General features: G+C 40.8%; 1 protein-coding gene across 3 annotated transcripts in view; it reads left to right on the top strand.

Annotated features, from left to right (window-relative positions):
• The window catches only part of COL4A5 (collagen type IV alpha 5 chain), an 82,511-nt gene extending 57,788 nt beyond the window's left edge, over nucleotides 1–24,723 (top strand). Inside the window, exons 32-51 of one of the 3 annotated variants that reach the window (XM_065077909.1) lie at nucleotides 651–740; nucleotides 1,519–1,668; nucleotides 2,929–3,027; nucleotides 4,046–4,135; nucleotides 5,057–5,196; nucleotides 6,131–6,257; nucleotides 7,483–7,563; nucleotides 8,139–8,237; nucleotides 8,801–8,851; nucleotides 9,695–9,880; nucleotides 15,915–16,048; nucleotides 16,458–16,530; nucleotides 16,678–16,749; nucleotides 17,118–17,246; nucleotides 17,462–17,560; nucleotides 18,757–18,969; nucleotides 19,306–19,483; nucleotides 19,988–20,102; nucleotides 20,417–20,589; nucleotides 22,027–24,723. In XM_065077909.1, coding sequence (XP_064933981.1) covers nucleotides 651–740; nucleotides 1,519–1,668; nucleotides 2,929–3,027; nucleotides 4,046–4,135; nucleotides 5,057–5,196; nucleotides 6,131–6,257; nucleotides 7,483–7,563; nucleotides 8,139–8,237; nucleotides 8,801–8,851; nucleotides 9,695–9,880; nucleotides 15,915–16,048; nucleotides 16,458–16,530; nucleotides 16,678–16,749; nucleotides 17,118–17,246; nucleotides 17,462–17,560; nucleotides 18,757–18,969; nucleotides 19,306–19,483; nucleotides 19,988–20,102; nucleotides 20,417–20,589; nucleotides 22,027–22,108 — 2,381 coding nt within the window. In that variant the 3' untranslated portion in view covers nucleotides 22,109–24,723. Of the gene's footprint in view, nucleotides 1–650; nucleotides 741–1,518; nucleotides 1,669–2,928; nucleotides 3,028–4,045; nucleotides 4,136–5,056; nucleotides 5,197–6,130; nucleotides 6,258–7,482; nucleotides 7,564–8,138; nucleotides 8,238–8,800; nucleotides 8,852–9,694; nucleotides 9,881–12,318; nucleotides 12,348–12,446; nucleotides 14,538–15,914; nucleotides 16,050–16,457; nucleotides 16,531–16,677; nucleotides 16,750–17,117; nucleotides 17,247–17,461; nucleotides 17,561–18,756; nucleotides 18,970–19,305; nucleotides 19,484–19,987; nucleotides 20,103–20,416; nucleotides 20,590–22,026 lie in introns of those variants that run through there. The other 2 variants (XR_010475706.1, XM_065077910.1) reach the window with 2 other exon arrangements.
• Nucleotides 24,724–27,488: the final 2,765 nt, after the last annotated feature.

Below are 27,488 nucleotides of genomic sequence, written 5' to 3'. Positions count from 1 at the left end.
TTATTCTGTTTCATAATTTCAAGCGTGACTTTGATTATCAACGTTATGACACTTTTCTAATTTATTTTGTGATTTTTTTTTTTCTAGTCACTCTTACAATTTAGAAATAGAATTTGCTTAAAGGAAGTATTAACAAAAGTTATCCATTGGATCCAGAACATAGTTTGTCATATTAATTTCCTTATTCTATGTGTTAGACTATTCAGTTAAGATGGTCTGTGTCACCCTCTCGAATAGAAATCTCAAAAGTGAATTTTGAGAATCTCTGTCTTTAGATAGAATCTTTTGTATTGCCGCTTCTAAAAGCAGTGTATTCCTAATTGTCTTTTTGGCTTTCAATAAATAAATGTTTGAAAGCAAACTTTAATGTTTTAAACCAGGGAACTAAACGTATTGGAGGTATAAATATATTTTCTACCAAAAAGAACAGTGCACTGCAGTTTTTCTTCCCAGGACTTAACTGTGGAAAAATTGACACCATTTTCAAGTGTCATTTTATGTGATTTAGGTGTATACAAGAACTGAGAGTTTGTAATTCCCTTAAAACAGGATTTTATATGCATATGCTGTTAAATAAATACCATATAGATTCAGGGAAGTAAAAGTCAGGTGTTTTGTTCAGAATAACAACGGTGATTCAATGCATTTAGGTGCCAAAGGCGAGATGGGCGTCATGGGAGCTCCTGGTCCTCCAGGGCCCCCAGGAGCTCCTGGAAGAAATGGCCTGCCTGGCTTGAAAGGTAACGTTTGCTTTATCCTCTCCAAAGAGAAAGCAGAATGCTGTTTTCTGTGTCCTGTGTGGAAAGATGCTTTGTAATACTAGCGTCTAGACCTTCATGACTGGGATCTGCTTAGGTTATCTTTTGGCAGTGCTGGTGTTCAGAATTGCTTTGCAGTTTTAAGCCATAGCATTCAGTCACTCTTTTTTTAATTGATATCATGAGATGTTAGCTATTTTTAAGATATTAGCTCTGGATTGATGGCTTTGAAGTAGGATAATATTTCTGAAGTATGTTGAGGAGTCTGCTTTAAGCAGCAAAAGGAGGAAAATCAGTAACTTTGCATTATGGAGGCATCCAGTATCAGCTCTACAGGTATCACAGAGAAACTATCTACATTTTCCCAACTGCCTTCTTGGAGACAAATTTTGAGAGTTTGGTAGAAGAAAAACCCACTCACGTGCCTAGAACAAGGAGGCTGTGAATCCAAAGCTGCCGTAGATGTTGCCAGTGGCACAGCGTGGTGGGGCTGTGGGAGCGCCCTGGTTGCGGGTCACCCAGACAGCGGGTTCCCCGGAGCTGGCAGGCTGCAGCACCCAGACATCCCCGTGCACCCGCTCGCTCCGCTGTGTTCCATGGCTTAACGTGCTGTGCAGAACCTTGCACAAAATGACTGATGATTTAGTGAATTCCAACGTCATGAATAAATTATGTGTCCCTGCGTAGGAAAAAGCACTACAAATATATTAGCCTACCTTAAGGATTGTATTTTCCCTTTTGTTGTCTGTACCTACTGTAGGTAATACCGGATTACCTGGTCTGCCAGGATCTCCTGGGCCAGTAGGACAGAAAGGCATCAAAGGTGAGGCAGGCCTGCCAGGTCCACCTGGAAAAGTTGATCCAAAACAGCTAGGAGCTAAAGGAGAAAAAGGAGAGCCAGGTGTTCCAGGTACTGAACTTTGCATGTGGGTCTGGGGAGGTGGTTTGTCCTTTACAGGTAACAGTGCCCTGTAACTGAATCCATTACAGCTCCTTCTTTCTTACAGAAAATACCTCAGAATACGGAGGTGGCTTAAGGTTCTCTTATTTTAGGCTTTTTTTAAGTGGTTCTATGACCAAGTTACTCTGTATGGTTAGTTTGCAATATTCTTGCTCATTAACTGTTACTATTATTTTGCACGCAGTGACATTGTGATAGCACTAAGATGCTTTCAGCAGGATTACGATTCAGTCTTCCAGGTGTTATTCCTAAGGATGATGAGAGATAGTTGTCATGGCTGCTGTGCTGGCTGCGTTCCTGCTGCCTCGCAGGCACTTGGGCCTTTGCCTTGTAGGATGGAATTGCACAGGTCATCTTCATCACCTCCAGATTCTCCCTTTGGGTGTCTTTGTAAGCTTACCCTCCCCTCCCCTGAGCTAAGTGTCATCTCTGCGTGTGTTTCTACTTGGGAAGTTGGCAGCCTGGAAGGTTTTCTCAGTTCATTCAAGTCTGTTTTCTCTCTCGCTTGCTTCCCCGTCCTTCCTCCGCAAGGGTTCTGATGTCTCCTTCGAACTCAAATTTAGTCTTGAGAAGAATAAAAATAATCTGCCCTAGAGAGAACCAGAATGCCTTTCTCTAATGTTGGCCCAGCAATTATTGTGCTAGTTTACCTGTTCTATTAATTTCTGTGAAGCCGAGGTAGGATCCTAAGACACCTCTTTTTTCCCCCCTCTCTCTGTTATGTAAGAGCTGTAGAGGGCAGATTTAACTATGCCTGCAGGACAGCACAATATTGTAATAACCAGGTAGCTTTGTAAAATCCGCTAAAATACCTGTATTACTTTTTATAATATATCAATCTGAAAGTGTTTATGGTGTAGCAATATAATTAAACATGTATATAAATAACCTAGATGAATATAGAGAGGTTAGCATGGAGCCTGCTCATCCGAAAAGACAGTTCCTTCTGAACGAAGTATATTGGCATTAGTCATAAAGTTTCTTTTTCCTCTGCTTACTTATATTGTTGCTGTTCTGTAGTAATTTAAAACTTTCCAGAAGCAATATTTTGTGTTTTGTGATACTTTTATTTGCTGAACTATGGGGAATTATATTTACTGCAGAAAAATCCCTATATGGATTTTCATTCACCTATAGCTACACCTGATCTTCTAAGGTAAAAGAAATCATACAATAGTAGTAATAATAAATGTGTCTTTTTCCTTTGAGGTATTCCTGGTTTGTCAGGACAGAAGGGTTATCAAGGTCTCCCAGGTGACCCAGGCCCACCGGGGCTCAGTGGCCCACCAGGTGTGCCAGGACTGCCAGGTAGGTAAACAAGGCCTCAGATGGGCAGTTTTGATGTATAAAAATTTGCACGCATTTTTATCACACGGGATTGGGATGTTAATCCAGGTATATCTAAGCAAAGCCTAGGGATTTATACTTAAAGCTACAGCACAGTTTTGGGATATTTCAAATCATTATCCAATGATAATGAGCATGCTTTGAACTCTTGCCTTCGAAGAGACTCAAAAGCAGTTTTAAGCTGATCCCATTGAAGGTTAGGATGGCATTTTGGATGGCTGGAAAAGTGCTTGCTGCTTAAGCAAACAACCTGACTGTGGGATCTGCCAACGGGACTTGCCTGTTTCATGTGCTTATTATTTATATTATTAGTCATTATACTCATACTTTGCAAACAGCCAAGCAAATGTATTACAAAAGTTGTCTGGATGTCACATATTTGCTTTCAAGAATTGCAGGTATCAAGAAAACAACTTCTGGCTTGCACTATTTTCTTCCTGCAGCCATAACAATGTATCTGAAATCTTGAATCTTTGCTCGCTGTGTCTAACGTAGGTCTTGCCTGAAATATCTTTTTAGCTTGGGGAATTTTTTTAACCATCCAGGACCCAAACTAGTTTGAGCATTGTAGGTTGCATTTAATTCTGTAGTAGAAGCTACTGAATACCTATTGCAGATGAGAAAGAGACAATGTGTTCATTTTGCAGAACAACTCATGAGAGATCAAGTCACACCACTACTAAATTGTTTCAGATGGTTATTAAATTGTGGACTGAGATTTGACACATTTAATTAGACTAATCTTCAAAACAATTAAGTTGTTCCCCTGTTCAAACCTTGGCTCGGAACAAATTTGAAGATGTTTAACATTTTGCTACAAAGGGGTGTGAAAAAGCATGTAGGAGCAGTTTAAGGCATAAAGCGACTCCATATCCATTGTCTCTGTAATTAGATTACAATCATATTCATATGAGAATGCATGAATATCAGAAACTTTTAATTGTTGCCATTAATTAAGTAAAACAACAACTTTCTTTAGGCATCAAGGGAGACACAGGGCTTCCTGGGCAGCCAGGACCAACAGGACCTCCAGGCTTAAAAGGTGCCATGGGAGAGATGGGCCTTCCAGGTTAGTTTCTGTGCTTGTATTTTACTTCATTTTAGCCAGTGTTTTCCTTTTATATAGTAAAAAGCTAGATAAGCTTTTGTGCCATATATAATAATATTTAAATGGCAGTGCAGATGAGGGATAAATAGAACCCTACACACATATTTGTTGAAATAGTACATAAGGAATTGGAAATACCCATTAAAACAGAAAATGTAAATAGCAAATATATTGTAAATACATACTATTTTAAAGTGTTTACGGATGTAGAAGCAGAATTATCTACGTTTTGTATCTTTCATACTTTTCTGGTTTCTTAGACTCGACTTTATTGAAAGTTTAGAAAAAACTATGATTCTGCAAACCTACCTAGAATCATAGAATCATTTTGGTTGGAAGAGACCCTCAGGATCATCGAGTCCAACCATAACCTTTAAACCCCTCCAGGGATGGTGACTCCACCACTTCCCTGGGCAGCCTGTTCCAGGTCTTCACAACCATCCCTGTGAAGAATTTTTTCCTAATATCCAATCTGAACCTTCCCTGGCACAACCTGAGGCTGTCAGAGGACAGACATCAGACACAAACAAAAGGGGACAGAAAAAGTTAATTCCGTTATTTAGAAAGATTGCTGAAACAGAGATTCCATTTTTCTGAGGATTCTAATGTTAAATTGTGCCTAGGTACTACAAAGAGATATTTGGATTTGTGTAAATTAAGAATAAAAAAAGAAAGCTTAGAAATGTTTTGCAAAAAGCTATGACAGCTTTTAGGTAATTGTTTAAGTTTGTTTTTAAAAACAAAAACACATTAGGTATTCAAAGCCAGCCAGTCAATTTGTTATCGCTTTCTAGTTCAGTTGCTGTGATTTGAGTGATTTCTCTAAACCACTGCGGAAGTTTTATTTATGTTTACAAAACTCATGTTTTCTCTTTTGGGCAGGTCCCCCAGGGATTAAAGGCAGCCAAGGAATAGCAGGACGTCCAGGGCAGGCTGGGCCTGCAGGATTTCCTGGACTGAAAGGAGAGAAAGGTGACCCTGGTCTTCCAAGCATTGGTATTCCTGGTCTCCCTGGACCAAAGGTACTTTTACAAAATTCTTCAGTAGAAAATTCCACGAGGATATTAGATTCTGTATTATTTTTTTTTACCCGTAACTTAATATGTATTATGTATAACTGTAAATATTTCTATAAATATATTAATAACAAGGAGGGCTGAATGTGGTTTTTTTCTTTTCAGGTAAAAGCAAATATTTCTAATTTTAAAGGTGAAAATATTTATAGATAATCTAGTTAAATGAGAAGATTGTTTACGAGACCTTTCAAGTCAGGTTCAGTTAGTGGCCTAATCTTCACTGTGACACCTGCTGACATTTGGGTCGTTGGTAGGCATTTATACAATTAATATTGTTGTTCCCATGCCTAATTATGTAGTTAATTTTTTAAAAATTGAGACAATATGCCTTTACAAATAAATAACTAGGGAGCTGATATATCATGATTACTGCTGCTTAAAATTTTTAAGTTTATATAAAGTATTTGCACTAAAATTTATCTATATCATCCTTTCTGTCACCCACAAAGAAGTGACAAAAATACCTACAGAATATCAGGCAGCCTTTGCTGATGTCTTACAATTATGTTGAGCAGCCTATAATGTAACAAAACATTACATGATTAAAGCTCCACAGATTTCTTATTTTCTTCTGCTTTATCATGGGGTAAAATCTCTGTCTCTTCTGAAAAAAAAGAGAACACTTTATTTTTTAATGGAGGCCGGTTCTGAGGAAGGCCTACGATACTTGATGCAAAATTGTAGGGGAAAACTGTTAAAGTCTTTACAAGTGCTATTTCCAGATAATTTTCTGTATGAGATGGTCAACATTAACTGGATAGAAAGAGAAGTGTGCACAATATAATGGCGATCGTTTTGTGATGGTAAGACTGGGAACATGCAAGAAGGGCTTACCCATCATACAAAGGCTGGGTTCTTATTTCTGTTTACTCTTTTCTAGGGTGACCTTGGTTTGCCTGGATACCCAGGTAGTCCAGGCAGTAAAGGTATAGCTGGAAATCCTGGTTTGCCTGGATTTCCAGGCAGTCCAGGTGCAAAAGGAGAACCAGGCCTTCCTGGATTCCCAGGTAATTCTGAGCAGGATTTTAAAATCTTCCTTCTTCCTCTCTGACACTGATATATAAATATCTAAACCCAGTGGGTAACTGGTAGAGGGGTGCAGCTTCTTTCAAAGTTTCCAACAATTGCTGCTTGTAAGCTTTGTGCTGTTGGAATTCTCACTGCAAGAGTGTGTGAATGCATCGCTGAAGAGTGCCTTCTGAAATGACTCATCTGCTCGGAGGGATGGAGCAGTTGTGTTAGCTAATGCTGTCCACCCCCAGCAGCACTCAGACTCTCACCTTCTCTGACTAACAAAATACACGCTTGGCTCCATATTTTTCAATAAAAAAGTATCATCAGGAAAACTGGGCTTTGTTAGTAGCATTTATTGTCTAATAATATCTTCTAAAGATAAATCTCTTTCTGAAACATAATGGAATTAGGTTTTCTGCTCTTCTCTAAAAAAATCCTAATATTGTTCATGGGTATTTGTCAGTTCGTTCATCCTCAATCGGTTTTTACCTATTCTGCGTTTGCAGCAATAAAGGCTGTTCTACAAGCATGCTTGAGCTGCTTTAACGTAGGAAATAAGGGAATTTATAACAGTGTAGTCATGGCAGCAGGAAGCTTAGAAGAGAACAAAACCTGGCCATGAAACTGATAGTTTTTTAACCTCTGCTTCATGTCATAGCTGAAACACTGTGAAGAGTCAAAACGGTGTATTGATACAATGCCTTGATCAGGCTCAGATGCTGTTCAGAACAGATGCTGTTTTTCTTGCCTCCCACTCGCTTCATGCCATAGGAACGAAAATGCAGTGTAAATTCTAATTAAGACCATTTTTATTAGGAGCTGTTTTCAGGAAAGGAAAAGAGAATTGGAAAAAGACTGGCCAGCCACAGTTTCATAACGCTTTCACTTTGTTGTCAAGCAGAAATACCTGTCTCTAAAATGGTGATTTCCTAGCAGACTGCCAGACTTGCTGTGCCTTGTCCATGGGCACTCAACAATTCTTGAGTCTTGAGAGCAGCAGTAAGGACAGTTGTGCTTGTATGTTTTTTTTCTCTGTACTTTCTTTGCTTTATAATTCATCTCCTTGATCAGCTGTAAATCTGCAAAATGAACATAAATATGGTATCTTCATCCACATTAGCTCATTTGTAACTCAGGGCATCTCACATTATAGCATTTTAAGATCTGGTGAAAAGACAGTTTTGTCCTTAATTTGACTGAAATGCCTGTACTTTACAGGAACGCCGGGAATTCCAGGACCAAAAGGTATTGAGGGGCCTCCAGGTAATCCTGGCCTGCCTGGACCACCTGGGCCAGTAGGTGAGCATGGGCAGTGCAGCACAGGTCAGCTGCTGCTGTGAAAAACACAACGTGCAAAGCCACTTCCTCTATGCTTATCTGTATAACATCATGAAAATGCATCTACATATATATATGGATGCCCAAACACCATTACACACACTTAGTTCACTGAAATTAAACAGAAAAGAAAGAAGTTTTAACTTTCTCTTGACAACTTGTGTCTTCTGTCATAGTCATATCATTAGCTATTGAAACAAGAAGTGTTTCAGTATTTACCATTTTTATTTATGTTTAGTACTCCAGTGGTCTAACCTGTTCTTATAGGAGCAAAATTCTAATTTATCCTAAAAGGAAGCATTCTATTATTTTTAGCAAATACTAACTGCTTAAAAGGTCACAGGCCTAGAAGCCTTTTCTAAATTGTCAGGAGGGAAGATAGAGAAAATTTTTAATTTTAAGATTACACTGTTGTGAATTTGTTGTGACCTTGTCACACCTTCAGATTCAGATGGTTGGGAGGTGGGGGAGTTTGCTTTTTTTTTTTTATTGCGGGTTAGGCATTACTGCGCTAATGTGTTCTATCCCCCTTTTAGGTGACACTGGTCATCCTGGCCCTCCTGGTCCTTCAGGGGAAAAGGGACAGCCTGGTCGAGATGGTATCCCTGGACCAGCTGGTCAGAAGGGTGAACCAGGTGAGTTGTCCTTCCCATTTGTTTTCTCCTCTTCACTCTGCATTATGATGTCCTGCTTTCTCTATTCTATTTTTCCTATACATCTTCAAAGCTGCTTCTGGTTTCGCAGCTGCTGAATGGTTCACAAAGGCTGGTGGTGCTGTCAAGCTGCCGGTGAAGCACAGGACAAGAATTCAATCAGCTCTTAGATTTTTATTAACTGACTTCAACATCAGCCCCAGTTCCTGTATTCCGTGGTAGATATATTGTTCCAATTCAGTTACAGAATGGATAAATGATTTAATGTCTGCTTTAAAGACAGATCCTCAAACAGAAATGCAAATGTATCAACTCCCAAAATCTGAAATAGTATCTTGTGAACGGATGGAAATACTTAGGAATGTTACTGATGCATTTTGTAGAAAAACCTCTAGCTTTGGTGTAGACTGGTGAGTCTACTCAAGGATACTCAAGGAATCAGTGGTTTAGACAAACCGCACTTTCATCATTCTCAGCCTCATATTTGTATTCCTGGAAACTTGAAAGTTAAATGTTCATTATTAACTGAATCTGTTTCTTTTCAGGTCTGCCAGGTTTTGGGCGCCCAGGACCTCCAGGACTCCCAGGATTGTCAGGTAAAGTTTCTCCATTGTTCTTTGTTGAAAAAGTTAAATGTAACATATATCTGTACACCAAAACCATAAGAGCATGCTGTACGTTCTGCAATAAATGAATACCGTGGCAACAACTAAAATAACATATTTTTTTTCTCAGCAGAATGTTTTCAATTAACCAAGGTAATAAAGACACTCATTACTGACTACTGAATTTTGTAAATTAGCAATTATGCAGACAGAATAAATCCAGACAGCATAATAGTAGGTAATATTGACTGCATTGTGTGGCACTTTACTGATTTGTCTCGGTAAATAAAGCATTCATACAGCAGATGAAACATGACGCTGCTTTGAAAATATAGGTGTTTTCTGTATTATCAAAAGCAACTTCACAACCTCACATATTATTTTCCAGTAGCATTAAAGCTCCTAAATTCCTCAGGTTCATTTGAAAATTTTGCAAGTATGTCTTAACTTTCAGCAGTGTCTCAAAAAATGATGAAGTCCTTAATATTAACAGATTTCTTCACAGGTATATAAAAGCTCAGGAAAGCATTACTTGTTGGCTTACAAACTCAGAGGATGTTTATGAATTACAGCATCACTGAGCAGTAAAGTGAGGCTTAGTAAGAGCTTTTAACATGTCAGAAACCAGAACACTTTCTCCTGCAAGAATTATCATCCCTAACTCTTTTCTGAATGTTAGACCAATTTTATACTGTCTCACTGCATAAATGAGGCGAGTTGTGGCCAGACTCGCACCTTCTGCAGGAGAGAGGAATGGCTCCGCAAGTTGACATTCGGAGTCTTTGCACGTCAGTTTGGAACAGTATTCATAAACAGGGCTGTTTGGTTTTACAGGGCAGAAAGGAGAAATGGGGTTACCTGGCCCACCAGGGCCCCCTGGACTTCCAGGTCTGAAGGGAGAACCAGGTTTCCAGGGATTCCCTGGACTACAGGGTCCGCCAGGTCCACCAGGATTACCAGGGCCGCCTCTGGAAGGTCCCAAAGGTAGCCCCGGCCCACCAGGTGCTCCAGGAAGGCCAGGTAAGGGCGTGACCCATACCTATCAACATCTGCTGGTACTTTCATATTTTGCTGGTAGGTTATCAGCCTTTAAACTTCCTCAATTTATTTGGATGGATAAGTTTGAGCCTCATGGCATAGGTCTTCATGTTTGTGGGCAACCAGAGGATTTTGTTGCCAAAAGTAACCACATCTAAAAAGCCTCAGTTTCTATTAATTTCTGATACCTGGCAGCAAAAATCCAATGCGCTTAATAAACGGGAGACTCTCTGCATGCTGTCACAGTAATCATCTAGCAAGCACGATATCGACTTTTGAACATCTGATACCTTTGCAATATTGTCACGTGATCAGCAAATACCACCGCGCACACAAAAAAAGTAACAAACCCCATCATTTTAAATCATGAAAATCAAATTCACGCTAGCATCACAGCATGATCAAATTGGATGGCTGCCTCCTCACCTCCGTGTCATGTAACATAAGTCATTGCTCCATTGTTCACGTGGCTCCCATGGACTCAGTGCACCGTCATGCCGTGTTCACCTTTCCATTCCATGTTTGCGTTTTGTTCCTGCACCAACTAATTCTGGGAATGAAAAAAACACTCTACTGAGTTAACATTGCTGAGCAACTCCCTGGCATGTATTAGAATTTGGTTTACATTTTGTGTCTTAGACCGTTTATTTGCATTTAGATGCTGCTGTTAAAAATCTAATTTCAATGAACCTGCCACAGCTCTGGCTCAAGCTTAGTGCTCTATCTTGAGTCCAGAAGCACTTTCCCACCAGTAAAACTCATCTCACCATACCTGATGTTCTTCTTAAAGGAGACTACTTTCAAACCAAGCTGTTGCTTGATTACAGGTTTTTTCTTTATTTGCATATTAAGGGAGAACTAATTTTATTTATTGCCCTCTCTGACCTCAGATTTTTCTGTTATTCAAAGATTTGTTTGAAGATAGTTAGTTTTGAGTTAGTGTATTTGTAAAATAGCTGCTACACATGTATTCGTCATTTTTGGGTATCAAGGAAGAATTTAGTTTAGCAGTCCATGCTTAGAAAGATTTTAAGATTCGCTTTTTCCTCCTCCTTGCTTCTGATACAGGAGGAGGCTGTCCCACTGCAAAAGGTTTTTAGAGTGGAATTTTACCCAAATATTTTCACTAGAACTAGGATTGAGTAATATTTGATTATTCTCAATGGCAGTTTGGGCTTTTCTCTTGTGCAGAGTATGCTATGAGCAAATTTATCCTAATTGTGCATTTAAAAAATGAGTCATTATAAACAACATTTTAATTTATAACACCTTAACAAAAATGGCAGTGCTGTTTGTCAGTATAATGAGGTTTTCTTTTAGTCCTAGTAAAAATACTTGAATTGTGTTGTATCCTAAACCCGTTTTTTGTGTGACTGGTGTGGAACAACCCAGTGGGTTAATACAGCAGTGAAAACTTTGGTGCAGGAAGCTGATTGGTCCATAAGAGTATAGGCTTTCTTTATTAAAAGATTCTTATACAGAGGATATCTCCAAGCTCTAACAAAAACGAACAAACAAAAGGTAAACCAGCTAAGCAGCTCCTGATGTGTGATAAATTACCAGCTGAGAGTCTGTGCTCTGCTGTAGCACTGATGTTTTTATGAAGCTTCTCATCCTGTTTACACTTCTCTGTATAAATCCAGTGCTTACTGACTAATCAGCCGGGGAGGCAGAGGAACGGTGGGACTCATTTTGTGCAGTTTGATGAGCACTGGCAGGGGGGAGACAACCAGTGAGGTTCTGCTCAGCCATGTTCTCTCTCTCTTTCTCTCTTTCTCTTATTTCCATTTTTGTTGCATGCAATGCATAAAGCGAAGCATTTGTTTTGCTCAGTTATGCGTGAACTAATGTGGATAAACCAAACTATTATTGCAGTTCTGGTACAATCAGCACTCCAGCCTTTTGTTTCAAATGATAACACAGTCTATTGTTGGGATGCTGATTTTGTAACATTTCAACATAAGGCAGTTAGTCATAAAAGCAGCTGTGTGGCTGTCAAATTACCCTCCTTCTAGGGACATAAATCGAACCAGAAGCTGTATGTGTTTGTTGTTGACTTCTGGGTGTATTCTAAGATGAGTAAAAGTGATAAAGTCGAACACGGTGTAGCTCTCTGATTTCAGTTGAGTTACCCCTAAACCAAACATTGATAGATGGTGTTGGGGCGGATTTATAAATCGATTCTAAAATTAAGCCAATTTCCCGGGCAACACAACATGGTTGTTACTCCAAGTCTATTTTCGTTGCTATGAAGAATAATAGTTTGGTGTTTTGCATAGTGTATGTAAATGAATATTGAGCTAAATCTAAAAAGAAAGGTTTAGTTGAATATGTTAGCTTGTTGATATTTCTAACAATTTTGATGTTTTTCCCCTTGTTCTAATGATGACCTTGGTGAACTCTGACCCCCCTACTCCCAGGTCCCTCAGGTTAGCCCCTTAACTCCAAAATAATAACTTAGCATGAAAATGAATGTATATACTTCTCGTACTGTTTAAATGTAGATATACTGAGTCATTTTTCAGACATACATTTTCATTTGTGGTAGAAAAGTTCAGAGTTGGCTTTCAGACGTTTCCTCCACGGTGCTGTGGGACTGGCACTGGAAGGACACGGTGCTGCTCTCCCCATGGAGGAAGACCATGTGGCTCCAGATTTGCAAGGCTTTTGTCAAGTTCCCCCAGCTGTGAAACTTGTTTTAGCATGTTCTCCTCAGTGCAGCTGAAAAAAAACGTATTCTGGTTTTCATCTTTTTTAAAAAAGCATATTGCCTTGTCTTCCTATGTTTTTGCTGTATAATTGTGTTTTGCAGCTTGGGCAAATGACAGTATTCATTTTTGTAACACCTGCTGCTGTTGATTTTGGACACTCTCAAGTGGCTTAAATTTATACAGAGTAACAGTGATGTTTTACATCCCCAACTTAGAGCACCGTAACTTTCCAGTGCAGACAAATCCTTATTTCCATTGTTTTGCTTCACCAGCACGGCAAGAGGAAATGGGGAAAGCTTTTCCTTTAGTACGTATTTAATGAAAATGAAGCATACAGCCCTCCCCTCTATAACACAAGGGCAGTAGAACACGATTGGTAAAAACATGCTCATTTTCACAAGCTTATCCTAATTTTAGCGTATCAGCATGTAGCACAAGCCAGCTCTTGGGAAGATTTTTAGCACCTGTGCCTACATTGAAAATGACTTGGTATATCTATTTAATAATAATAATATCTTTAGGTTTTGCTATGATGACTTTCAGGAAGCAAAAAACTGTTTTTATTGTGCTGTCCTAAGCACTGTGAGGTAGCAAACGTGGTAGCCTGTGATGTTTGAATCCCAGCGTTACGCAGTCACGTAAAAAAATGCATGTGGCTTTACCTTTTAATTCAGCTGTGGTCACAGGAGCAGTAAGCGCACTGCCAAAGAGGGGCTGCCGTCCTGGGTATGCCGAGCAACTTCATTGCTTCATGTTTTGTTCCACTCTGTGACTGTGCCCAGCCAGAATTCAATAATCAACAAGTATAGGACAGATTTATAAATCATAGCAAAACTTATCTAACAGTGGCATATAGTTTATAAGTACTTAACAGTAACAATGAAATGTTCGTGTCATTATTTTTAACAACTGTATTACAGTTACTATTTAAAATAATTTAGCAAACACATAAGAAATAGTGCATTGAGGTAAACCCGATGTGTATTTATTGTAGTTTTTAGCTGCAGATTGCATGGTGATATGTTGATATATTTAAATCATTTCACTGACATAAAAGATGCAAATGGCACAGGAGCTAAAATATGTATTAATTCAGGAGCATGGTAGGCACGAGCAGCTTACTGTTTGAAAGAGGACATTTAAATTGGTTTTCTAGGGATGTTATCACATGCCATTCTCCATCATAACAGGTAAATTAGCATCTTGGGGTATTTTTATAAAGAAAAAATGCCAACAGTAAAGACAACAAATTCTAAATTTGTACATTCTGCTGTATTTTTGCTCACAGCATTTGCAGCCCTTTTGATCCATGTCAATGGTGCTTATCACTTGGAAAAGAGGGTATAAGCCTACTTTTCTGTCCTAGAACTGAATTCACAGATAGTTGAAGCCCATACATGATTGGTGGTGATGAGTCCTGCTGTTAATGGCACTTCCCCTTTGCCCAGGGCAGAATTTTGCTCCAAAGTTGTCATTCACCATTTACCTGCATATTTGCCAGGGTCCAGGCCCTGTGGCTTTGAATATTGTCAGTGAAATGGTTACAGAGTCTAAAACCCTGTTGTGAGTAGGACTAACCAGTCACAGGCCTCAGCTGTAATGTTAAAGCAATAACACATTCGTTAGTAAAGCTTTAAGTTTGCTGTTACATGAAGTGTCAAATTAGTCTTAGTAGAGCCTAGTCACCAGAATAACTTGTATCTGAAAATACATATCGTTGTGTATCGTTGTGTATGTATGGTTTTATGCATGCATGTGGATTGTGTCGTAAATACAAAATATGCTGGTGAAACGGGTTGTTGTGTAGTGTATATGCTGTCATCTGTACTATTTCTAACTAGTAATCTTGTTTTGTACTGTGTGATGTCTGACCCTTCTAACATCGATCATGGGGCTTTGGTGAACTCTGATCCTTCCAGGTCTTCCAGGTTAGACGCTTAACTCGGTCAATTTATTTTACTGCATTGCACGTGATGTAAGAGAAACGGATGTTTTCCTGTAATTCTGTGATTATCTTTTTAAGGACTATGGTTACCCTGCAGATCCTGTGTGTTTGATTAGCATGCTTCAGATGGTAACCTGTCGTTATTTTGCATGCGTACAGTACTAGACCAGTATAAAAGAGCAAAATGAATACAAAATATCCTTGCATGATGGGATGTTTCTGTAGCTGAAGCTGCTACAGGAGATGTGTGAAATCTGGAACCAAATTGCTGTTGGTTTAGAAAGGAAAATTTTAAAGGGAATTCTGTGCTCAGATTTGTATGCAGAAATACAGCTAATCAACTTTTTCCACTGAATATAGACTATGAGGATATCAAAGGAGATGTTAAATTATTTGAGACTGCAGAAGAATTGAAAATCCAGCACGCTGATAAATGTCATTAGATTCTTTGTACTACAGAGCAGAATGTCATAGCACTGTCCTGCATAGAGATCCTTTTGTTAATCCAGTCATGAAATCTAAGTTGTAAAATGTTATTAACTGTTGCTGCACTTGCTTACAGTTTGTTTTGCCACAAATTAATATCAGTAACCTTCTATTTATATGGTGTCGTAAAGGTGGGGGTCTCATGTTTCACTTCTCTGAATACCTAAGCTTCACATAATCCACTGCTTTGCTTTGGATTAATGTGGCTGTAGTAGCAAAGGGAAAATATTTAAAAACCAGCCCAGTTCCTCTACTGGATTTACACAATATAATTCTACTAAGGACAGACAAACCAGCTGGAGGGAGGGTCATTCAACATAAGGAAATTTCTGCAACTCAGGTGAGTGTTAGGCAAGGCAGAATGTGGGCTGCCTGCTGCCCAGCTCTCAGGAGACGGTGTATACTGGGCTCCTCAATACGTATGTCGAATTCTAACGGCAAGAAAGCAGCAATATTTTACATTATTGAGACTGGCTTTCTAAAGGAATTCAGCATGTCAAGATAGCATCTAAGAGACGGTGACGGTAGTGCAGGTCAGCAGAGGGAGCAGAGGGGATGTTTGTACCATCTAATTCTGGGTTTCTCGGCTCCTGCTGAAGGCGCGGGTCTGGTCACTGCTAAGCTGCTGCTGAAGTGAGTTGCACTGCCTTCTGGAAAGACCTGCTTCCCTTCATCAGCTGGAGAAGGAGCCTTGGTTCCTGATTTGGGTAGTGCAAATAATCCCTCTAGTTGCTTTCCTTCTATTTTATCCTGAATTCAGCATTAAAATAGAGCTGGGAAATCAAGCCTTTTTTTTTATTAACACTGAAGGCACAAACTTTGGCAGAGTGGTTGATATGTACTGATATATGCATATTTGTTCTGCAATGTTAAGGTCCACCAGGCCCAGAAGGTCCACGAGGGCCACCAGGCAATGGAGGACTTAAAGGGGAAAAAGGGAACCCAGGTCAGCCTGGCCCACCTGGCCTGCCTGGTCAAAAGGGGGATCAAGGACCACCTGGACGCCAGGTAGGACAAGAAATTGAGTCTTCTCCTACCTTATTTTTAAATGCAATGAAAGTGGAATATATTTAGGTGGACTATGCAGTTTATCATAGTAAAAATAAAAGCCAAAGTGTGGTAGCTAACATCTGGTGTTGTAGCAAGTAGGAGGGTCTTTTCCTTAATTATCCTCCAGTATCCGGGCAGGGCGTCTCCATCCTATTCCCATGGGAGCTGGAGCCGTCAATGCACACGTCACGTTACGGCGTCCTCTGATGGCTCTTGGTTCAGTGAGCAGAATGTGTGGCCTCAGCCCTTCAAAGCACTAGTTCCCAGACCCAAAGTGTGCTTGTCTGTCCCCCAGCCACCTTTTCTAAATGTTTTTTCTGAAACTGCTGAGAGAGATGAGTGAATAACATGAGGCTGTTCTGTTCAGGGGGAGCCTGGTCGTCCAGGTCTGAATGGAATGAAGGGTGACCCCGGGGTTCCAGGCGTTCCAGGATTCCCAGGTATTTAACTAGCATTTCAAGTGAAAACCTCCAGACACAGTAACAGCCCCTCAGGGGAAAAGAAGCCTCATTTTGGCCATTCCTGCAGCACATTTTGTAAGACAGCGTGTTCTTTCACTGCATAACTGTGTGAATTTGTTGTTTCAGGTATGAAGGGTCCCACTGGACCTGCAGGACCCTCTGGCCTCACAGGCAGTCCAGGACTGCCAGGCCCACCAGGTAGGAGTGCTGGTAGTTTTATTGTCACTTTTGCTCCCTGCCGGTAAAATTTGGCACACAGATGTTGGGACTGAGCCAGTCTCAGCCAGCAATGAAACTAGTTAGGGGAACAACAGCTTAAACGCAATTCTAGGCTATGCTTTTTAGCCTTACCCGTAATCCTACCATATTTTATACTCTGTCTCCACTCTGCAAGAGCTGTCTGTTGAAGGAGATCACCAAAAGCACTTTTTTGCCTTATAAAATATATACACTTATTCTTTGCATCAATAGAGCTCTTGGCTTCTGACTTTGCATCAGAGAATAACAGAAACTGTTTCTAATGTTCTTTTCCACCTTGGTTTACCTAATACTAAGCTTTCTCTCAGGTCCGCCAGGTTTACCGGGTACCATTGGACGAAGCATTGTTGTCAAAGGTGACCCTGGTCCCCCAGGTTCTCCAGGACAGCCTGGGTCAAAAGGGCCACCTGGATTGCCGGGGCCACAGGGATTGCCAGGTACGATCCCAGGTGGCTGTGGGTTGCAACACAAGTCCCTCAGCATAGGCTGCAGAGAAGACACTGAGTCCTGCTAGAGATAAATGCAGACTCCTACCATATCCATCTGGTTTAACGATCTGTACCAGGAAGAAACAATAGATGAGTCCCAAACAATTTAAAGATTTCTGTAGTGAGATTTCAAGACATTTCACTTATGCATTCGTCTGTTCTAGGTCCAATTGGTCTTCCTGGTGACCCAGGGCGAGATGGACTACCTGGCTTTGATGGTCCAGCAGGACGTAAAGGAGAGAGAGGTCTTCCAGGCCAACCAGGTACAGTGTTTATCCTATGGAGGACCCTTTTGTGAGTGCAGGCTAATATTGGGAAGTGAGATTTTTGCCTCATGGGAATAATAATGAAATCATAATTGTATGATTTGCTTAATGCAAAAATATTACATGCAGCTGGACGTACTTTGGTTTGTAATATTCTTGGAACCAACACATTGCCGGTCATTGCTGAATAATATTGTAGAGTGCTTTACCTCAAGCTTAATGGCATCCCCTTTGCAGCACATGTGGTGCACAGGAGATAATGAAGATAGTAAGAAACAACAGAGAGAGATTAGTAAAACAATTTTAATTTTGCATGGAAATCATGAATGAGGATGAACAGACTTCATAAAGGGCAGAATTTCACCAAAGTCAGAGATCAGGCTACCATACAGCTATTGCTTGGAATTACTGAATTATGATTTGAGGCTAGGCACTGGGACGGTTTTCTAAAGATGATACATATTAAGTAGTTATATATTGCAACTTGTGAGAAGTATTTTTCTCTAAGTAGCTCTGTGAAATCTGCTAGTGTTATTTTAGTGAAAAATGTAAATAATAACTGTGGAATAACATAGTCTTTGCTATTCAAGAACAAATGCCTTTTCTGATACCTTTCTCAGTCATATCAGTCATTCTTGCTCTTGTTCAAGGTGGTTGTAGCCAGTTTCCGCTTTCTGTAACCTCTCCCAAAGCGGACTGCAGCTCTTCTGTCCGTTTTGGTGAGCTTTGGTTCAGGTGTTAGAAGCATGTCTCTCTGTAGGCCATGCTATTGTCTTTCTGGCTCTGCCATTTATTTTGTGATCTTGAGCAAGATCATTCAACGTTATCTTATTAAGCCACATAAACACATTAATATGTTTTGGAACTGAGAGGCTAATTGGAACTCATTTCAGTGCCTGTCATGACCGTTGCAGTTGCTATCTTGGTGCCTCACAGTCTGAACATATTTAACTTTGCTACAACATAGGGAAGCTGCACTGTTATTTTATAACTAGCTATGACAGCCTCAGTGATTTAACCAAGTTCACGTCAAAAAATAATTTGAGGAAGATGATGTTAGCAGATACCAGCTCCCCCAACTCCAAAACACCTTAATCACAAGACCATAGTACCTTTCAGAGCTACGTTAGTCCGAAAAGAGCAAGAAATGGTGTTAATAAATACTGTGTGTTGTGTTTCTCTTGTGTGAACAGGTTCACGAGGAATACAGGGACCTCCTGGTCCTGATGGCTTACAAGGCCCACCCGGCCCTCCTGGAACAGCTTCTGTTGCTCATGGATTCCTTATAACTCGGCACAGCCAGACCAGGGATACACCACTATGTCCACAGGGAACAGCAAGAATATATGATGGATTCTCTCTTCTATATGTGCAAGGAAATGAGAGAGCACATGGCCAGGATTTGGGTGAGATTTTGTATGCTCTGTTTTTAAGGGGAATGAGGTTGTAGCTGCTTTTTCAAATGCGCTGGTTCTCTGAAGATACGAGTCTTAGAGATTCCTTCAATGAGGGTTGCGTACTGAGATCTGCTGCCTCCAAAGGCTGCATGTTCTCATTCAGGATGAAAGAATGTAAACCAAAACTGAGAAGTTAAGTTTTTCCCACATGTGACAATTTGATAGCACATGCTGTGCTCTCACAGGTGGAGAGGAAGAATACACAATTATTGTTCTCAGAGAATCGCTGTAAAAAGCAATGAAGTGAAAATGCTGCTGTCACATTTTATGCATCTTACTCTGTAGGTACCGCTGGGAGCTGTCTCAGACGTTTCAGCACCATGCCCTTCATGTTCTGCAATATCAACAATGTTTGTAATTTTGCATCGAGGAATGACTATTCCTACTGGCTGTCAACTCCAGAGCCAATGCCGATGAGCATGGAGCCACTGACTGGGCAAAGCATCCAGCCCTTCATTAGCCGGTGAGACAAAGCATGCTGTCAGGTCTCTTTTTTTAATATCTGGATAAATAACACATCTTAGCCATGTCATGTTTTGCTCTAGAAAATACTAGGAAAATAGCTTGTTTTGAAGTATTCATTGCCTTAGAAGGCCCGTCCGTGTTTAGGGACTGCCAGGCTGTAAGAGCTCTGCTCCGCTGAGGCAGCGATGTTGTCAGCGGTGCGAGATCGCCAGGACAGGAAAGAGAGCGTGAGAGCCGTTAGCTCTGGGGTTAAGGCCTTCACTTGGAGCTTCCAGTCTGTGCTTCAGGGACTGCTTCAGTATTCTACCCAATGGCTGTCAGTGGAAGTACAGGCAGACTTTGCACTTCCAAATACTGTCTTATGGCAGTTACAAAATAGGCGAGAAGCAGAAGTCTACATTAATAACTAGTTTTCTCTTTTCTCTGTGTAAGAATACTTAATAAAACATACTCCTATTATATTTTAATATCACGTGTTTCTCTGATCCTCCCCTGTGCCCAGCTGTGTTGTGTGTGAAGCCCCTGCTATGGTGATAGCTGTCCACAGCCAGACCATTCAGATCCCTTCGTGTCCTCCAGGCTGGGACTCCCTTTGGATTGGTTACTCTTTCATGATGGTAAGAACGGCCTCCTACTCCAGAAGGGGCTGGTACCCACTTTGTCCTCACCCACCTGCTTTAGGGCTTTGTTAAAACTATGGGGCTTGTAATTCAAAAGCCTTTACCCTCAATTACTAACCATGGTGGCCAAGACTAACAGTGATTTTCCAGTACACAGAGCCCAATGTAACTGATACTCATGGAAGTGTCTGACCGTATATTATCTCAACCAAGACTGAACGGTGCCTCTTTCTGTAGTTGAATGCTGTGCTACTTAATTTTTAGCACCTACTGTAAGATTCTTGTTTGTGTGTTTCTTTCTTCCCCCCCAGCACACTAGTGCAGGAGCAGAGGGCTCTGGCCAGGCCTTGGCATCGCCTGGATCCTGTTTAGAAGAATTCCGCTCCGCTCCGTTTATTGAGTGCCATGGTCGTGGCACTTGTAATTACTATGCCAATTCATATAGTTTCTGGCTGGCAACTGTAGAGGTGTCAGAAATGTTCAGGTAAGAAAACCTGTTTCTTATACATTGCTTTATTCCAGAAAGCAAGCTTTGGAAACTGAATTTATTCCAAAGATCAAGAGAGATTAATTTACAGGGGTATAGGGAAATACTTTGTTTGGTTTTCCCTCACAACCAGTTTTTCAAGTGTTTCCTTGGTAAGCTTTTGATATTAATACAAAAACTTGCTAGGGCACATTCTGTTTTGCAAGGAGTGGGATTTTTTTAATGTCAATTCTTATTCACATCTCATAGTACTTTCTCTGAAAGTAGTCCTAATGCAGTTACTGTATTTGCAGTCTAAAAGATCATTTTTATTGTCTTTTTTTTCTTGCCAGCCCTTTCATTAGAGCCAAATATCTGAAAAGGTAGTTGACAAACACACAAGGGACAGGTATGAAGGGCAAGATCAACTCTGCTAAAAACCTTTTAAGGCAGCTGTTCATGTAATCTGTTTTTAAAAGTCTTGTGTGAAGGAGATTTCATACCCTCCATGGCAAAACATTTTTTCCAGTACTATGCAGAAGAATTAGGATGACATGTTGGCAGCAAGGAAGCCGATGGATGTTCTGTCCTCAGCTTCTCCGCAGTCAGCATCCCAGACGGGCTCTCTCAGCTCCTCAAACTTTCTCCCCTTCAACTTGAGTAGCAAAATCATTTTTTTCTTCGAAAAATCATCTCATTTTATAGAGTAAATTAGTACTGCCCTGTTTGTGTACTGCTAAAAACCTCATAAATATTCCCATTGCCACCAAATTGAAAAATGTGGCTTTGGGGTATAGGGCTGGCAATGTACGCTGTCTTATATAGCAGCAGTAGCCTCTCAGTTGGTTTTATGTAACACATACAACTGTGATACTTAATGTGCATTAAACAGTCATCGCTCTAAGTTTTCAGGCTAGTTGATCAGTGGTAGTTCACTAGTGGAAACTGCCTACTAACAACTACCATGCACTTTTAAGAATTGGACTTACTCTGTGTACACACATTACACAAATACATTATATTAATCTCCCACCTTTCTACCCTTTCAGAATATAAGTAAATAATTTGGTAAAGTCATCACTTAAATACAAATGTCATTGTAGCAGTATTCTTTAGGAGTTGATAAACTCCCCTTCAGCTGAGAAACCCAAAGGCTACAAACGGAGACCTCAGAAATACTGTCTCAAATGTCTAAAATTCACCTTAGGCTCGGTTCAGTAGTTGTGCCACATCATACGCTAAACTGATATGGGTGATTGGTATCTCACATGTGCTGAGACACCGGGCAACACTGAGCATCTGTCACCTGGTGGTGAGGACGTACAGAAAGATCCCTCTTAAGGACCACTCTCCAATACAGGACTAATCCCCCACTTACAGACTGAAGTGTTATCTTAAACTGCTCTGTAAACCAAGGAAAAGCTGACCTAACCTTACCTTTGTGTCTGTCACCAGTAAACCTCAGTCAGAGACACTGAAAGCTGGAGACTTGAGGACGCGTATTAGTCGTTGTCAAGTTTGCATGAAGAAGACGTAACGTCTCGTAGGACGTTTTACAAAACAGTTGAAAATTCCTAAGGTGCACTGTCTTCCAGCTGCAACAATGGTGCTACTGTGCAGAAAGAAAAGAGAAAAAACGAATCCAAACTGTTTTAACCATGCAAATTCCAGTGTACCTCACTCGTGCCAGACTGAGGGTTGTTTGGTACGTATTTGACAACAGGACTAAGATGAAAGAATCGACCTCTTGGAAACAGAAAAGAACACTTGAGGTTCACGATGGATCCGAAGATGAATTTTTTCATTTCTCTCCCTGTACCAAAACGGCACCTTTTAGATCAACCAAGAGAATAAAGAAAAACACGATGCACTGAGTATGTTTAAAATAACAAGACTGCAGTTTTGAAAAACATTTTTCATGGTGCTACTAACCCTACTGTATCCCAGGTTTTTAATATGAAATTTTAAGCTTATTCCTCTTTGTAAGTAATGAAATGTGTATATTGTGTAAACACCTTTTTAGCTGAAACTTTCAGTCATTTAGAAACAAACCAGACTCTGATATAAAAATGATATAAATGATATAAAAATGCTTATGTCTAAAGTTAAAACATACAGCAGTATTTTATTATGAATTTGTGGTACAGAGAGAATTTACCCCTCTTACACCAACTTATTAATTTGTCATTTCCTTCCTCAGTTGCCCATCTGATATATTTGGGGAATGCACAATTATTCTGAAGTCATTTTGATCAGGGTTTTAAATGTTGTACACCATGCTACCAGTGGTTTTATATGTGCTTAGAAATCCCAATTCACTTGAAAAGATATTTTTTTTTAATCTTGTGAAAATCTATGACATTATTAGCCATATTCTATATCCTTCTTAGCTGAATAAAAGTCACACTCACCTTTTAGTAACCAGTTTGGTTTAACAAAACCTGTTTCTTGGGAACAACCAGTTACCAAAGCGTTTCTGATTATGCTGACATGAAGCCTCTTCTCTGAAGTGGTATCATGCGTTTTATCCAAAATAGCGTATACACTAAGAAACCTTCTGAATGAAATAAAGCCTAAGCTGGTGGAAACTTTACTATTTACAAATTAATCTTATGTGAATTTATACACATCCACAGTGTGTATACAGCAAATCTTGCATATGTAGAGTTCACATAAGGCCTTGAAAGATGGTGCATGCAGCCTCTCTGATATCATTTGTACCAATCCTCCTGTGTATGTCTTAGAGTGTCACTACTTGTGCAATAGCTGAAAAGTGATCACTTTTGTATGCATGGCTGGTCAGTGCTGTTTCATTTACCCTTCTGTATAAACAGAGCTCCCTGACAAAGCAAGACTCTTCTTCAAGTGACAATACTTTAATATTTTTGTTGTATATTGCCACCTCCGCTATCAATACAACTTAACTTGTGCATTAACACACTGCTTTATACAGGTGAAGTGTATTTGTTTATTGCCTACTGTTAAGTAATTTATCAGCTAATGGTTATTCATTCTTACCTTTCAGTTATTATTGTAAACATGGAGTCTCAAATCTCCCTGTTCTATGCACATTTGAAGAAAACCATAGGACTGGTGACTGACCAGGTGGCAGTGATTTATACAATGAGATTGGTGCTGATTTTAAAGCTTTCAACTAAGTATGAAACTGAAGTTCTTTAGTTTAAAATGCAAAATATTAATAGCTTTCTCTTTTTTCAGTTAGCTGCAGTTATGTATGTTGGTAGAGAGTGGGCAATTCAGCAATGCGCATCCTTCAACTCATTTGCTTTTGGTTTGCTGATGCATATAGAAATAAACTGAACCTGCTGCTACCTCCAAGTCAAGAACTTGTTACCAAAGCTGAAATAGTAAGTCTCTTGTAAACACAAGCCCTTACCTTACTGCTGGCTCCTCGGGAGCCTCAAATGAACACAGCAGCCTCTCCCCAGCCCCACAAAGGCAGAAGAAGATGCCGAGGTCGGGGAGCTCCTTCCCTGCCCCCCTGCCTGGTGCTCAGCAACCAGTGGCCATCTCTGGGGACCCAGCAAAGAGCAGAAGATGTTGGTTCTGGTAGTGCAGAAACAGCACATCTCTGCGACTGGGGCTTCTCCTGCAGCACGTAAAACAAAGCCCACTGAATTGAAAAGACAGGAGATGCCATTCCTGTCGAAGGTAAAGAGCACCACAAACAGCCGGTATTGCGGCAGCTTTAGGTTCCAAACCTGTGAGATGACCATAGAAAAGGAAAATAGGTGAAGTAGCTACACTTCTGACACACATTTTCTGTTCCTGCAGCTCTCACCCTGACCTGGAGAACAGCCCTGAACCTTTATCAGCTTCAGGCTGAGATTCCTGAACAGGCTCATTTTTATTAAGAGAAAAATGGTGTAGAGAGGAAGGAGCATCTTTTAGCTGAAACATGCGGCAGAGATTCAGGAGATGCCAGTTTAATTCCCACCACACATTCTGTGCCTTAGAGCAGGTAAATCACTTGACCTGGTCTATAAAAGCAAGCATGGGTGTTATTTTCTCCTACTTCTGGACTGCTTAGACTGTAAGCTCTTTGGGGCAGAAACATGGAGGGGGCTCAAATGTTGGTTGGGGCCTCTAGGTGCTATCCATCAGTATATAAATATTAAACTACAGGTAAAAGCTTGTGTTTCCAGATTTATTATTAATACTAAAAAAGTAAACTGTTTTGAACATGAGAGCTTTAAAATATTCTTCAACCACAACTTAAACATGACCTTTCTCAGAACACCACTTCATCTACAGTGAAGGCTCTTACCTGCAGCTGGATTGTTTTTCCCTTAGCTAATCATGTAAAGTCAGCCTATCTTAGTTACTCTTGAGAAGGAACCTGGAAGATAACGATAACTCATTTAGTGTTATGGGGACAAGTTGCACCCTGCAGCCACTCGAGGGCACCATGTCGCTCCCAAAGCAACAAGAACACAAACTCTGAGCTCCTGGGACTGTAAGCAAAGCTTACTAGCAGGAGCAGTGCCTTACACGGCTTTGTGTAGTTTGTGTTTATTCTAGTGTTAAAGAACAAAGTTCTGCTTAAGACAGGCTTTTCAGTATCCTCCCTCACTCTACTAAGTCATATTATAATCCTTGACTAAAAGGAAAAAGCTTCCTACAACCTCCAATCCATTTATAAAGTGGGATTTAAACTTCTGAAACAATTCTGCAGTCGAAGTACAGCCTATAAAGCAAGGTGGGCACACAGAGCAGCACAGCAATGGTTTCTGTACAACAAAATAGACTACTACATGCAAACCTGGTGCTTTAGCAGCGCTTCAGCATCCTCTGCTGTAAAGGTCAGTCCCCTGCATAGGGTGGATTTCCCACATCAAAGGCTGGAGGAAGCAGCTGTTTTAGAAAGTTTTAGAAGGTGAAAAAGTGATATATTGATTTTGCAAGCAACAAATGCTCAAGTTCTAAAATTTCATCTTCTGCAATTATTTTCTACGTACTTCGATACATAGCTTAAATATTTTGTAGTCAGTACACTGCCTGACCTGTACAGAAACGCCATCCTAGGGCCGCCGCCGAGGAACCGTGTGGTGCTGGACACACAGCTGTGCCCCTGCGAGCAGCAGCACCTTCCTAACAGCTCCCTCCCAGAACGGTTGCGCTTCAGCACTGCTCTGCACACAACGGTGCTGCTGCTGCTGCTACGGAGACGTGCACGAGAAGCACAAGCTGAAATCATGCCGAGCAAAGAAGCAGGACAGCACCGCTGCTGCTGAGGGCAGCGATGGGCTCAGGGGAGAGTAACCGCGTTCTACTTTGAAAATGTAGGGTATCTAGAACTATTAGCCTTGGAAAGAAAGATTATTAACTATTAACCCATTTGACTACTGCCCAAGAACAGCCTCAGCTGGCAGCGAGGGGAAGAGAACTGGTTAGTAAAGGTACTCGCGGTAGCCCAGGGTGGAGCAGAGAACGGTGGCTGAGGCTGCAGTGCCCAACAAGCCGCTTCAGTGACCAATGGGTGACAATTCCTGATAGTCTCCTATAACCGTAACGCTGCTTTAAAAAAGTTTTACATTAATAACTCAGAAGGAAACCCAAGAAACTGAGCTTGGCGTGTTTCTTTACCAAAAGGAGATGCAGGGAAGAAGTTCTTACCTCCAGATCTGTACAGTGAGCTCAGGGCTGCTGCTCTTCCCCGACACACGGTGCTTCGCAACCCCTCGGGACAAGCGAGGGGAGCAACTTCTTTAGATTTGCTAAAGCCAAAAGAGGATGCTGGGATGAAAAAAACAAACGCAATACAAATCATGTTGTTCCCCGGTAACTGTGAAAAGGGGCTCCTTCCCTGCTGGGAACCTCTCTCCTTCCCAGTTATTTGATTATTTGCAGTGAGATGCCAGGTCCATTAGAACCGATCAGTGTAATTCAAAACAAAGACTTTTAACATGTATTCTAGTGCCTGTCTTCAAATCCAAATAGGAAGTCCCTTGCCTGGTGTTTCTGGCGGACGGCTTTCACCATGACTTCTGTCAATGATTCACCCAAAGGGGCTTGAAAAGTCAGTGCAAAACTATGTCCTCCACACCACCCTCCAAAATAACCCACCCTTGAGCACTTCACCCATTTCAGATCCAACCAGACATTCAAAGGTCCCTTCAAGCAGCTACTGTGAGACTGTTGCAACAGTCCTGACAGCATTGGGTAACTTCCCCTGTGTGTTTACTGCTGGTAGAGCTGTTCCTGCTTGTGTGAGCAGCACTGTTCCCTTCCCAGTGCAGGGGACATGCTGTAAAATGAGGCCCCGAGGAAAACCCTGTTCTTGCGGCAAACTCGGCTTTCACAGGGCCTGGTTTTAACACGCTGTTCTGAGTAACAGGGTAAGAATTAGATCAGGTTTTTTTAAAGAAAAGTCAATCCAAGACATTTCACAGTAATCACGCACATTGACAGAGATCATGTACCCTGGCACCTGTGGATAAAAACTGTACAGAACTGACACCTCCCCTGTGTCAGTAAGGAATTTGAGAAGACGCTGCATTTTGTTGATATTTTCCAACTTGAATTCACTTGTTTTTACAAGTGAGTGCATTACCTGAAATTATGAGATATCTATATGGGTTTTGGTTTTACATACTGAGACCTTATTTAACACATACCAAACCAAAGTAGTATTAATACTACAAAACTTAGAACAGCAAGTCATACACGTTCCCTTCCCCCTGAAGTCCGAAGGCAGGACCCTGTTGGACACCACACTGCTAACGAGCGCTGCCAGGACGCGGAGGTTTGATCGTGGAACTTCCATACTCAGTGATGGACAAAGTCAAGAACCAAAAACGGCCACGCTCTCTTGCATTTAAAGCAGAGAAAAAGTAGCGGGCATGGATATTCTTTTCATTCAGAACCTCAGTTGTTACCAGCCCTACGAATCTACG

This window comes from Columba livia, chromosome 12, assembly GCF_036013475.1.
Source record: "Columba livia isolate bColLiv1 breed racing homer chromosome 12, bColLiv1.pat.W.v2, whole genome shotgun sequence".
In the NCBI taxonomy this organism is placed as follows: Eukaryota; Metazoa; Chordata; class Aves; order Columbiformes; family Columbidae; genus Columba; species Columba livia.
Note: the sequence above shows the minus strand (reverse complement) of the source record. Positions and strands in the feature narration are given on the sequence as shown.